The sequence below is a fragment of the Bos taurus genome, chromosome 25 (genome assembly GCF_002263795.3).
Source record: "Bos taurus isolate L1 Dominette 01449 registration number 42190680 breed Hereford chromosome 25, ARS-UCD2.0, whole genome shotgun sequence".
Lineage (NCBI taxonomy): Eukaryota > Metazoa > Chordata > Mammalia > Artiodactyla > Bovidae > Bos > Bos taurus.
Genome location: NC_037352.1, coordinates 35,853,517 through 35,866,365, shown reverse-complemented (window position 1 = coordinate 35,866,365; position 12,849 = coordinate 35,853,517). Strand labels below are relative to the sequence as shown.

The 12,849-nt window shown below is 53.5% G+C and overlaps 1 protein-coding gene across 2 annotated transcripts in view; it reads left to right on the top strand.

Moving 5' to 3' along the window:
* Nucleotides 1-43: 43 nt before the first annotated feature.
* Nucleotides 44-12,849, top strand: part of ZAN (zonadhesin) — a 36,549-nt gene continuing 23,743 nt past the window's right edge. For both annotated transcript variants that reach the window (XM_059881606.1, XM_024985146.2), the window contains exons 1-14: nucleotides 44-608; nucleotides 1,877-1,929; nucleotides 2,252-2,398; nucleotides 2,575-2,846; nucleotides 3,012-3,099; nucleotides 4,122-4,274; nucleotides 6,124-6,288; nucleotides 6,612-6,703; nucleotides 7,223-7,301; nucleotides 7,393-7,539; nucleotides 8,080-8,351; nucleotides 8,654-8,738; nucleotides 9,573-11,024; nucleotides 11,757-11,941. In XM_059881606.1, coding sequence (XP_059737589.1) covers nucleotides 532-608; nucleotides 1,877-1,929; nucleotides 2,252-2,398; nucleotides 2,575-2,846; nucleotides 3,012-3,099; nucleotides 4,122-4,274; nucleotides 6,124-6,288; nucleotides 6,612-6,703; nucleotides 7,223-7,301; nucleotides 7,393-7,539; nucleotides 8,080-8,351; nucleotides 8,654-8,738; nucleotides 9,573-11,024; nucleotides 11,757-11,941 — 3,267 coding nt within the window. In that variant the 5' untranslated portion in view covers nucleotides 44-531. The remainder of the gene's footprint in view (nucleotides 609-1,876; nucleotides 1,930-2,251; nucleotides 2,399-2,574; nucleotides 2,847-3,011; nucleotides 3,100-4,121; nucleotides 4,275-6,123; nucleotides 6,289-6,611; nucleotides 6,704-7,222; nucleotides 7,302-7,392; nucleotides 7,540-8,079; nucleotides 8,352-8,653; nucleotides 8,739-9,572; nucleotides 11,025-11,756; nucleotides 11,942-12,849) is intronic.

The window sequence follows — 12,849 nt, the reverse complement described above, 5'->3', positions numbered from 1 at the left end:
ATGCTGATTCCTGATCTTTAGTACGTGACCTGCTTTTTTCTGTCTGAAAGTGTTTGGGAATGTTCTCTTCAGCCCTGACAGTCTGAGATTTCATGACACACCTTTCATGGGTCTCTTTGCATTTGTCGGAATGGACCCCTTTTAATCAAGAGACTCATTAGTCAGTTCTGGGGAATCTTCTTCTGTGTTTTTTCTTAAGTAATTTCTTTTCCTTTGTTATTTCTTTTCTGGACTCTCCTGGCTGAATGTCAGTCATCCTGGACTGAGTCTCTCTCTCGCTTTTCTCCCTCTCTTTCTTTCCCTCTCTCGTTCTTATTTTATTTCTCTTGATTTCAACATTTAACTCTTCTGTAAGGGTTTAGGCTTCGGTTCTCGTAGTTTTCATTTCCCAGAGCATTCTTGTGTTCTCTGTGCAGTTTTCATGGCTTCCTCAGAAGGACGCCAAGCGAGGAGGGGCAGGGGGGGATAAGGTGGCCTGGGCTCCTCACTCTGGCTTCCTCCTCTCCCCGAGAGCCGCCTCTGAGGTCCCGCATGGCTCCTCCAGTCTGGACTCTGGTGCTGCTCCTGGGGGCTGCCTGGGGCCAGGACCACATGCCTGCCCCAACCCGGTAAGCTGGGCTCAGGGGGTATTGGGGGTGCCTCTGAGGAAGAGAACGAGGGGCAAAGCTGGAAAGGACAAGCGGGCTGGTGATGAATGGTGTGGCCCCGGGGAGGAAGGAGGGACCCCCTGATGGATGTTAGGAGGCTCGGAACAGAAGCAGGCGGGGCCCTGCAGCCTGCTGAGACTGGACCTGGGGGTGTGAGCCGCTGAGCAGAAGCAGGACAGAGGTGAAGTGTGAGGGGACAGGGAGGAGGTGCAGAGCTCGGGAGACGGGTCTGGGGGTGGCAGGGGAGGACAGAGAGGGTGGGTTCTCAGAAAATGGACAAAACCCAAGGCAGAGCCAGTGGACAGAGACACAGCAAGTAGGAAGCAGCAACAGGTGATGGATGGCTTGGTGTCCTGGAGCTTGTTTGAGAGGATTTTTTTTTTTTAACATTTATCCATTTGGCTGTGTTGGGTCTTAGTTGTGGCACTCGGGATTTTCGTTGCGTCATGTGGGCTCAGTCACTGTGGCATGTGGACTCGGTCGTTGCTGCACGCAGGCATGGTTGCCCCACGGCATGTGGGATCTATTTCCCCAACCAGGGATCGAACCCTAGTCCCCTGCATTGAAACGCAGATTCTTAGCCACTAAACCACCGGGAAGTTCCATGTTTGAAGGGATGTGAACAAGCAGGACTTGAACTACTAAAACAAACAGCTGTTCTACGTGGCCCACGCCACCTGGGAAAGGCCACTGGCTTCTCTGTGGAATCTGTAAGGGTCACTGGTCTGTGTGTTCAGTCAGGGCAGGACCGTCCCCGCCACACATCTGGCAATACCAGACCCATATGGTCCCTACTCCTTGGAGAAAACTTGGGCAACAGCACAGGAAAACCTTGACCTGAAAGAAAGAGATGCCTCCGATGTAAACTCTCAGATGTAAACTCTCAAACTCTCAGAATTCCTGCACAGAGAAACTGGCTCTTCTCATGTTAGAGAACCACGCGTGACATCCAGGGCACAGGGGGTAGAGGCAGCCAGAGGGGACATGAGGAACTTGGAGGGGAGATGCTTTTCAGGAGACAGATGACAAGGTGAGAAGGCTGTGAGTGACCTTTTTGAAAACCCTCAAGTAAGTGTATGTTCCCTGCATACACGTTGATACAATATGGATAAAAAGAAAGGACCAAACTTCCAGAAAGCTCACAATCGTGGAGGCTCAGCAGTTCTTGGTAATGATGAGAACTACATTTTTTTCCCCCTCTTTCTCTCTCTTTCCAAATCAACACCAAGGAAAGAGAAGCCTCCAGACTGGAAGCCCCTTGCTCGCAGCTCGCGGGAAAACTGTGAGTTGACACCTGGGGCTGCTCAGCCTCCTGTCCCTCCCAGGGGTGGCCACCTCAGGTGCCCTCGGCCCTGCGGTGACATAAACACGTAATAAATATGTGAAGGGCAACCCTCAGAGGATGGAGAGTGGAGGGATCCGGGGAGGAGCCGAGAACAAGCCTTGCCTGAAAGGTTCACATGCAAACAGCATGGGAGGAGGCTGCCTAGACAAGCCTGCCTGCCTGGGACCTCAGATTGCCACCCCCGACCTAGATATCCTGCCCACCCCCACACACACCCTGGGGTTGGCTCTGCATGCAGGCTCCCCTCTCCTCTCCCCAGCCATTCTCACCCAGTGTGATTTTGAGGATGACTCCAGACCCCTCTGTGATTGGAGCCAAGCGACTAAAGACGATGGAGACTGGACTCGAGAAAGCAGGCCCTTCCTCGCCAGCGGCACTGCCCCTCCCGGGGGGTACCCCAGTGGAGGTGAGGAGGCTGAAGGTTTAGGGAGGCAGCTGGAAGGTGGACACGGGCAGATCTGGGTGCAGGGAGCTGGCCGGAAGTGGGTGCTAGGGCTCTGGGAAGGGGCTGGGGGGCAGCCCTTGGTGGGGGTGGGGTGGGAGTGGGCAAGGCTTCACCATTCAGGGCTCTGCCTCCCCCAGAGGGCTACTACCTGCACATGGACTCCAGCGCCTTCCACCCGGGCGGGGTGGCCCGCCTGCGAAGCCCCCCTATATGGGAGCAGGGCCCCCTCTGCGTGCGCTTCGCCTACTTCATGTTTGGGCTGTCGTGGGGTGCCCAACTCAAGCTGTGGCTGGCCTCAGGCGCCAAGGGCAAGCACCCCAACCTGCTGTGGAAACACGTGAACACGCAAAGCCCCTCCTGGATCCCCACCGCTGTCACGGTGCCTCTGGGGCTCGTCCTGCCCAGCCGGGTGAGGCTGCAGGCAGAGTCTGGGGTCCCCGTGGGAATCTGGGTGTTGGGCGGGGGGTCCAGGATGGGGCACGGGGGTTGGGGGAGCTTCTGAATTCGGGCAGGAAAGTGGGAGCCCGAAGGAAAGAGGCTCACAGGGTGGATGGCCCCCTCCTCCCTCCCGCAGCTGACATTCGAAGGCGTGTGGGGCAGCACGACTTATCTGGACATCGCTCTGGACGCTATCTCCATCCATCGGGGCTCCTGCAATCGGGGTGAGCCCACGCCTGCCTCCTCTCTCCCCCCACCCTTTGTGCAGGTGCCCAGGTGGCAGGACTCGCTCAGGGACCATGACCCTGGCTTCTCCCAGGCTTAGGGCGACTTGCTTCCATCTACCTCCACACCCCACACCTGATTCCTGAAGCTGCCACGTCTGAAGACAGGTTCTCCTGAAACACATAACTGGGGCGACACCTATCCTAAAGTGACTGGCCTTTCTGGTTTGCCTGGGGCTGTGCCTATGTTAGCAAAAAGTCCTGCATCCCAGGAAACCAGTCTCTGACAAACATGGGTGTCTGGTCAACCTGGCTGTAATTAATACCCGAGATCTGTTCAGAATTGGCCCTCTAAGCTCATGTTTGAGATTCGAGGGGACTAAATTCAAAGGAAAGAATATTCCAGAAGGTGCATGCAAGGAACTAACACTTACTGAGCACAGGCACTGTGCGAGACGCTCCTGCACATGATGTAACTTACAACAGGCCGGTGCTCTTGCTCCCAGTTTATTGATGGGGAAACTGAGGCTTGGATGGCTTAAGTAACCTGTGGCGGGAACACAGCTGCTGGGGAGCGGGACCGAATCTGCCTGGCAAGCCAGCAGTGGTAACATCAGGACCCAGGTTGGGACTCAGGAGTCTGACTCCAGACTGAGGCAATCTTTTTTCTCTCTCTCTTTTTTTTTAAATTTTTATTTTATATGGGAGTATTGGACTTTCCCAGGGGGCACTAGTGGTAAAGAACCCACCTGCCGATGCAGGAGATGTAAGAGACATGGGTTCGATCCCTGGGTCGGGAAGATCCCCTGGAGGAGGGCATGGCAACCCACTCCAGTATTCTTGCCTGGAGAATCCCATGGACAGAGGAACCTGGCAGGCTGTAGTCCACGGAGTCGCAGAGTCAGACACGACTGAAGGGACTGAGCATGTGCGCACACACATCGGGGGTATAGCTGATTCGTGATGTTGCGTCTGAGGCATACTTTTCTGAACTGCCTCCTTCCTCCTTTCTTTCCTCTCAGTCTGCATGATGCAGACGTGCAACTTTGACACTCTAAAAGATCTCTGCGGCTGGAGCTGGATCTCGACGGCCTCTGGGGCCAAGTGGGTCCAGAAGAAGGGGCCGACGGGGGTGCAGGACGTGGGGCCTGAGGGAGACTTCTCTAGCCCTGGGGGTGAGTAATGGCCATGCTTCTGTCCTCTGACTTTGAGCTTCTAGAGACCTCTGCGGGCATTTACAATGCCTGCCTGACCCCCTACAGTAACTCCCTTGGGATGGAGTTACCTCCAACATCCATCAGCTTAAGTTACAGGGCAGAAAGCAAACTCTAAGTGCCCAGCCAGCTCCCCGCCATTGCCACCCCCAAAGCTCTACTCGGCAGAGCCAACACCACCCTCTCCTCACCTCTTTTCCCCGTCACCCTTCCTTCTTCATTCATCCAACAAACATTTATTGAGCACCTACGATGTGCCAGGTACTGTCCCACACCAGAGGGTGGTGTGGGAGGAGACGGGGGGACAGTTCCTGAAACAATGAAGAAGTAAATTATACAGTTATAAGATGACCAGTACTATCAGGGGAAAAAAAGGTTGAACAGAGTAAGGAGATTGGGAGCAGGGTAGGCTGGGATGTAAGTTTTAAATAGGGTGGTCAGAGGAGGTCTTGTAGAGGTCATGTTTGAGCACAAACTTTTAGGAGGTGAGGGAGAGGGGCACGAAATTATCGAGGGGAAGAACGTTCTAAGCAAAGGGGCCAGCCTTGCAAACACCCTGAGGGGCAGTGGATTGGGGGGTGGGTGTTGAAGCACAGCAAGGAGCCACATGCCTGGGATGGAGAAAATGAGCCCAGATGGGTCCTCGGAGGTTCAGACCGCTTGGAGCTTTGAAGGCCATTGTCAGGACTGACTGTGGCTTGCATTCTCCATGGATGCGGGGGCCATTGCAGGAGCAGGGGCGTGGTCTGCTCTTACATTTCAAAGGGTCACCAGCTAGTTTTTGTACGAGAATCCACTGAAGGGACAGGGCAAGGGCAGAGTCCATTCTTCTCCATCCTTCCCTGTGATCCCCTCCTCTGATCTTTTCTGCTGCCTGAGGTTTGCCTTCTAGAAAGACTTGGAGAAAACCCCACCTCACCTTCATACTAAGACCCTGGAGAGCAGGGCCAGCCCAGCTCTACATCTCCCTCAGCGTTTAGCACTGTACCTCATGCCCAGCAGTTTCAGCAAATGTTATCTTCCGTTTTTTCTCTCCTCCTTTTCCACCTTGCTCCCTTATGTTTTCCCATAGTTCTTCCCTTCTTCTCCTCCACTTCTTAGACGTCCCAGGATCAACACTTGTTGCTTTCTTTCGCCCTTTTACCCCTTCCCTCCTCCTTCCCTGTTGGCTCCTTTCTTTTCTCAGGCTCGCTTCCTGCCATTCTCTCCATTTCAGCCTTCTTCTCTCCTCTACAAAGCTCACCTTTTTCGGGGGCTCCCTGGGCCAAGCGTGCTCTCCAGGTAGACGTCTTTGGGTGTCGTGACACATGCCTCCTTAATCCACACCCCTCCGTGGCACCCCCCTCCTGCAGCTCAGCTTCCAGGCTACTACCAGTGGCATCACGGAGCGAGGTCCAGGCTGATTGGCTGCCTGAGCTGGTGGGCTGGTGGGGGTGGGTGGCTGGGTGGGGACATCCCCATCAGTCAGCATCATACCTGCACTCTCACCACGCTGTGTGAGTCACTTACATCCAGTGGCTGAAGAAAAGGAAGAGGATGTGACTCTGAGGGGACCTCAAACATCAGAATCCAAAGGACAAGTCTCTGACTGTTGTTTCTGACAAGATGCCGCGTTTCCTGTGTCCTCATCCCAACCTGCCAAGCATTTCTGGAAGAACCCAAGGCCTCAGCCATTCGTGTGATGGGTGTAGGCTCACCTTGGTGCTGGCTTATCCTTGGCAGCTGTTAAAGCTCCCCAGGGCCAGGCTCCCTGCCCCTGCAGCCCCTAGCCCTGGGTCACTCTCCACTTTACTGATCTTTTCCTCCCCAGATGGCTATTACATGCTCCTGGACCCCAAGAATGCAAAAGCGAGTCAGAAATCTGTCCTCCTGAGCCCCCTGATCCAGTCCTCCGGCTGCCTGAGTCTCTCCTTTCACTACCTCCTCCGTGGCCGGTCTCCCGGTGCAGGCTTCACAGCCTATGCATCTGTCTTGGGTGAGAATGACAGCGTCCCAGGATTCACACTGTCCTGGGGCTCTTTTCTCAGGGTTGGGTTAACGAGGAAACGGGGGGCATCCCCCAGGGTCCGGGGAAATCTGAGATACTGGCAAGATGATTCTGTGGGGTGGAATTTGGGAGCGAGAAAGGCATGGGCTTCTGGAAAAATAGATTTTAAAAAACCAGGAGAGTGAGAGAAAAGGATGTGCTGAGAACCTACTCCAGGTATTCCCTCAGCTACTCATCCTTCTGAGTACCGGTGTGATGTCATTTCCCAGCCCCCTTCATCTCATGGCTCTCTTGGGTTCCTTCCATTGTAGGCAGCATCCGGAAACACACCATTTTCTCAGGACAACCTGGACCCAACTGGCAGCCTGTCTCTGTCAATTACACAGGCCAGGGACAGATTCAGGTATAGAGCAGCGAGGGATCAGGTCTCCTTTTATGGGAGGCATGCTTGATATTGACATGGATTGAGAGTCTGGGCCCTGGAAGCCGGGTGCCTGGGTCCCTGCATAGAGTAAAACCAGATGGAGGGGGCTGAGCTTTCAGGCAGGGCTTCCCTGGAAGCTCAGCTGGTAAAGAATCTGCCTGCAGTGCAGGAGAGCCCAGTTCGATCCCTGGGTTGGGAAGATCCCCTGAAGAAGGGATAGGCTACCCACTCCAGTATTCTTGGGCTTCCCTGTTGGTTCAGATAGTAAAGAATCCACCTGCAATGCAGGAGACCTGGGTTCAATCCCTGGGTTGGGAAGATCCCCTGGAGGAGAGCATGGCAACTCACTCCAGTATTCTTGCCTGAGGAATCCCTATGGACAGAGGAACCTGGCAAGCTACAGCCTATGGGGTCACAGAGCTGGACACAACTGAGCGACTAAGCACAGAGCACTTATGCTGTTTTCTCACTCCCGGCCCCTTCTCCCTCTCTCTTCAGTTCACCTTGATGGGTGTGTTTGCCAAGATCCCAGAGCCAGCGGTGGCCGTGGATGCAATCAGCATTGCTCCCTGTGGGGGTGAGAGGGGCTCGGAGAACAGGGGTAGGGGTTGAGGAGGGAACAGAGAGCATGGCGCAGATTTCTCGGACCTCCCATTCTGATCCCCCAGAGAGCTTTCCTCAGTGTGACTTTGAAGACAAGGACCACCCCTTCTGTGACTGGGTCCAGGTATTACAGGATGGCGGACGCTGGACCCAGGGAAGTGCAAATACGCTCATCCATGGCACAGGTCCCTTCGGAATCGCCCTCAGTGGAGGTGAGGAGATGGAGGAGCCCTCAAGGCAACGAGTTCCTGAATCTGCTCACAGCTAGTGGACGGGCTGGTGTGACTGACACCAGATGTAGGTGGTGAGGATCAACCAGGGGGTGTTTACTGGAAAGCGGTCATGGGGCCAGAGCTCTGGAGGCAACACAGGTAGAATGAGTTGAGGATTATTATGTTCTGGGTTCACTTGAAAACCCCCTAAAAAATCCAGGCATCGCATTTCTCATTGAGCCCAAGGCCTCAGAATCCACTGTCATTTTCGGTCAAGACATTTACTGATGTAGCCAGTACAGGAATCTGGGCTGCTGGTTTGGTTTTCCCTTTCTTTCTGATCATGCCTCCTTCCAGTGAGAAGTCAGCAAACAGCAGGAAACAAAACAAAACAACAAACAAACAAAAATGCCCGCTGCAATGTGGGGAGTGTGGGTGTTTGTGTCTGACCCCTATTTGGAAAGCAAGGTGTCGCTCAGGAAAGCACAGGCCTCGTCCGGAGGCAGCTTCTCACCTTGCCCGTTCCCTTCTTATGCCCAGAAAGTCACTTCGTCTACCTTGAGGCTAACAAGTTCTCCCAGGAAGGCCAGTCTTACAAACTGGTGAGCCGGCCCTTCTGTGCCCCGGGTGCCATCTGTGTGGCCTTCACCTACCACATGGATGGCCGTGGAAAGGGCACGAAGCTCAGGCTTCTGCTGGGGAGCCCTGCGGGCAGCCCCCCAAGTTCTCTCTGGGAACGAGTTGGGTCTCAGGGCCCTGACTGGCTGAACGACTCCATGACCATCCCTTCGGGACATCAACAACCTATGCAGGTGAGAAACAGGGAGAGTCACTGTATGAGTGTTGCTGCCGGGCTGGAGAGGGGGTGAACGGCTGGGGCTCGGGAGCACCACCAGGACTGTGAGGATGGATCTCTGGAGGAAGGGCAGAGCAGAGGGCACTCTGAACCCACCAGGCTCTCCAGCCTCTGGGAAGGCCAGGGCCCGCATTGCGCTGTTGAGGCCAGAATAAGGCAACATCTTGGTGGAAGACAGACCCTCTGCCAAGAGAGTCGCCACCTTGCCAGGCCTTCACTTCTATTTTTCTCTTGTTTTTTTCTCCCTCGGACCTTCAGCTGATGTTTGAGGTCGAGAGGGGCTCCCACGCTGCCTTCGTCGTTGCTTTGGGTTTCATCTTCATCGGTCAGGGGACCTGTCAAGGTAAGACAGGACCCCAGGCCCCGGAAAGGGGGCCACGCTCTGAGATGAACAGCACTTGGGCTTCTCTGCACACGCTGTTCACAACTTACTGATCAGAGACTTATGTATGCGTCCTCTGTCACCCGAACATTACTGACTGGAGACGTTTCCATATTCACTTACATAACAAATTGCTGGCCACAGGCATTCATTTCTGCAAACACCAACACCGCCCCCCGCCACCCCCCGATTCCCGCTAACCCTTTCAGTAATGTGTTAAAATATAAGTCCTCTTTTGTGTCCTGGTGGCTCAGCTGGTAAAGAATCCACCTGCAATGCAGGAGGCCTAGGTTCAATCCCTGAGTCAGGAAGATCCCCTGGAGAAGGGATAGGCTACCCACTCCAGTATTCTTGCCTGAAGAATTCCATGGACGGAGGAGCTTTGTGAGCTGCAGTCCATGGGGTCACAAAGAGTCGGACACAACTGAGCGACTAACATTTTTGTGTCTGAGGCCTCACCAAGCTTTGTCTTCTGTGTTCTGCCCACCTGTACCTTCCCGGCCCCATTGGAATGCTTGCTTGAATGAATGTGACTTTGGTGCCATGGATTTCTGTGGTTGGACCCCCTTACCTAGTGAATGGTGAGCCTGAAGGGAAGGCTCCCATTTGTTTCGTTTCCTGAACCCAGCGCAAGAGCAGACATATGTTAGGGGCAGTTTTTGTCGAGTGTTGAGTGAGTGGAGATTGGGTAGGGATTAGAAGGGGTGCAACAAAGTTACCCCCTCCAATTAGATGGGGGTCAAGATGGGGGTGGTGTGATATTGACTAAACTCCAGGAATTGTTTTTCTTTGCAGGACCGGCATCTACAGTGCTCCCTCCCAAACCTCTAGGTCCCCCTACTGGCCCTTCTGAAACCCCTGTGACCCCTGAAGAAACATCCACCACCTCCAGTGAAATATCCCCTGTCCCCACAGAAAAACCTGTGGCCGCCACAGAAAAACCAACTGTCCCCAGTGAAACACCCACTGTCCCCACAGAAAAGCCTGTGGTTACCGCAGAAAAGCTGACTGTTCCCACAAAAAGACCTACAGTTCCCACAGAAAAGCCCACCATCCTCCCTGAAGAACCCACCTTCCTTCCGGAAGGGCCCACCATCCCCACAGAAAAGCCCACTGTCCCCACTGAAAAGACCACCATTCCCAGTAAAAAGACCACCATCCCCACTAAAAAGACCACCATCCCCACAGAAAAGCCCACTGTCCCCACTGAAAAGACCACCATTCCTGCTAAAAAGACCACTATCCTCACAGAAAAACCCACCATCCTCACTGAAGAACCCACCTTCCTACCTGAATGGCCCCTTTTCCCTAGTGAATGGCCCCCTGTCCCTACAGAAAAACCCATAGTCTCCACGGAAAGGACCACCATCCCCACTGAAAAAACAACCATCCCCACAGAAAAACCCATGGTCCCCACAGAAAAGACCACCATTCCCACAGAAAAAGCCACTGTCCCCACAGAAAAGACCACCATTCCCACTGAAAAAACAACCATCCCCACAGAAAAAGTCACTGTCCCCACAGAAAAGACCACCATTCCCACAGAAAAAGCCACTGTCCCCACCAAAACGACCACCATTTCCACTGAAGAAACAACCATCTCCACAGAAAAAACCACTGTTCCCACTGAAAAGACCACCATTCCCACTGAAAAAACAACCATCCCCATAGAAAAAGTCACTGTCCCCACAGAAAAGACCACCATTCCCACAGAAAAAACAACCATTTCCACAGAAAAACCCATGGTCCCCACAGAAAAGACCACCATTCCCACAGAAAAAACAACCATCCCCACGGAAAAAGTCACTGTCCCCACAGAAAAGACTACCATTCCCACTGAAAAAACAACCATCTCCACAGAAAAAGCCACTGTCCCCACTGAAAAGACCACCATTCCCACTGAAAAAACAACCATCTCCACAGAAAAAGCCACTGTTCCCACTGAAAAGACCACCATTCCCACAGAAAAAGCCACTGTCCCCACCAAAACGACCACCATTCCCACTGAAGAAACAACCATCTCCACAGAAAAAACCACTGTCCCCACCAAAAAGACCACCATTCCCACTAAAAAGACCACCATCCCCACAGAAAAGCCCACTGTCCCCACTGAAAGGCCCACACCTCCCATGACACCCCAGCCCAGCCCAGCTCTTGTACCCACTCAGCCGACAGTCTTCACGAAGCCAACTACCTCCGTGACCCCTGTGACCCCAGCCACCACTACAACCCCGAGACCTACTCCCGGTACGTGGTGAAGCCTCGGACAAAGAGCTGGAAGTCAGAGACAGTGGTGAAGAGAGAGGGCTGGGGAAACACATGCTGTAGAAAAGCGCAGTCTCAGAGGGAAGAGGAGCCAATCATGGTGACTTTAGAAAGAAAGATGAGGACAACCTTGAGAAGGATGGTGGGGGTGGGGTGGGGGATGGGTGGGGTGGGGTGGGGGATGGTAGGGTAGGTGTTGTGAACCAACCCCTAGACTTACTAGTGCTTCTCCTTTTACTGAGATATAATTCACTGCAGTCAAAGTTCATCCTTTCAAAATGTATGATTTGGTGGTTTTAGTGTGTTCATAAAATTGTGCAACCACCCTCCCTTTTCCATTTCAGGACATTTTGCATCACCTCAAAAAGAAAGCCCATATCCATCAGTGGGCGTTCCCTGCCCCCCAACCCCTCAGCCCCTGACCACCACAAACCTGCTTTCTGTCTCTCTGGATTTGCCTGTTCTGGACAATTCATACACTGGGAATCATGTAATAGGTGGTCTTTTGTGACTGGCTTCTTTTTTCTCAGCATGTGTTGTTGTCAGGGTTGTGGTTTATCCAGGTTGTGGTTTGTGTCAGGACTTCCTTCCTTTGAATGGCTGAGTAACATGGGCCTACTTCCTCGAGAAGAATGGTGGCAGTGTCGGGGGTTGCTGGGTAGAGGGGAGACAGGAGAAAAGCTGGGGGTTTAATGGAGGCTGGTTTCCCCTCAGCCACGTGCCCTCCGAATGCCCACTATGAACGCTGTGCCTGCCCAGAGTCCTGCCAGAGCCCCAAGCCCACCTGTGGTCTCCTTTGCAAGCCTGGCTGTGTCTGCAACTCAGGCTTTCTGTTCCATGACTCCCGCTGCATCAATGCCTCTTCCTGTAATTGCTTCTACAATGAAAATTACTACAAGGTGAGACCTGGGGCTGTCCATTTCCCCAGAGGGGGACTGTGAGCCGAACCCCCGGGGTCTGGCGCCACCTGCTCCCCAGATGGCATAAATTTGGACCCACGGGACATTCTCAAGGGGTCAGCTCTTGAGCATTGATGACCTGGTACTGGAGTCTTTCATTCATAGTTCCCCGGCCAGGGATTGAACCCTCAATCCTTGCAGTGGAGGCGCAGAGTCTTAACCACTGGACCGCCAGGGAAGTCTCATGGCGTGTGCTTTTTGATGGTCACTCTCTTCACACAATAAATATTTGCTAAGCAGTCACTTTGGCCCAGCCTGACTCTAGGTTGTGTGGAAGATCCTGCCGTCCTGAGGCCCTGTCCTCGGTGCTCCTGGAAGCTTTGAAATTTTTGTATTTTCCATCCTGTACAGGCAGCCATGACACACTAGACCCTAGACCAGCCAGGTATTGCAGGGCCCTTATCTCCATCCTGAGGAAAGTCAGGGGTCCCTGTGTATACAGAGAGCCCCGGACACTGAGTACATTCAGGCATTTTCAGGGCAGAATGAAGCATTCCAGTACCTTCTTCCAAAGGAACTTGCAGGGAATTAGTGGTTAGAACTCGGCACTTTCACTGCCAGGGCCCTGGGTTCAATCCCTCATTGGGGAACTAAGATCTCGAAAGCTGAGAGATGTAGCCAAAACAAAACAAACAAACAAGGAATTTGCAGATTCTGATAGGATCCGTCAAAGGAGAGGTGATGCTAGTCTTGTCTCTCCTTGTTGATTGCCCCCGGGTGCCCCCGAGTCTCTGGAGGCTGCCTGCCGGCTAGTGCTGTCCAGAAGGGACGGAGGCAAGCCTCATATGGCACTTATGTGTCCTGATAGCCACCTTAAGAAAAAGTATGGGGCTTCCCTGGTGATCCAG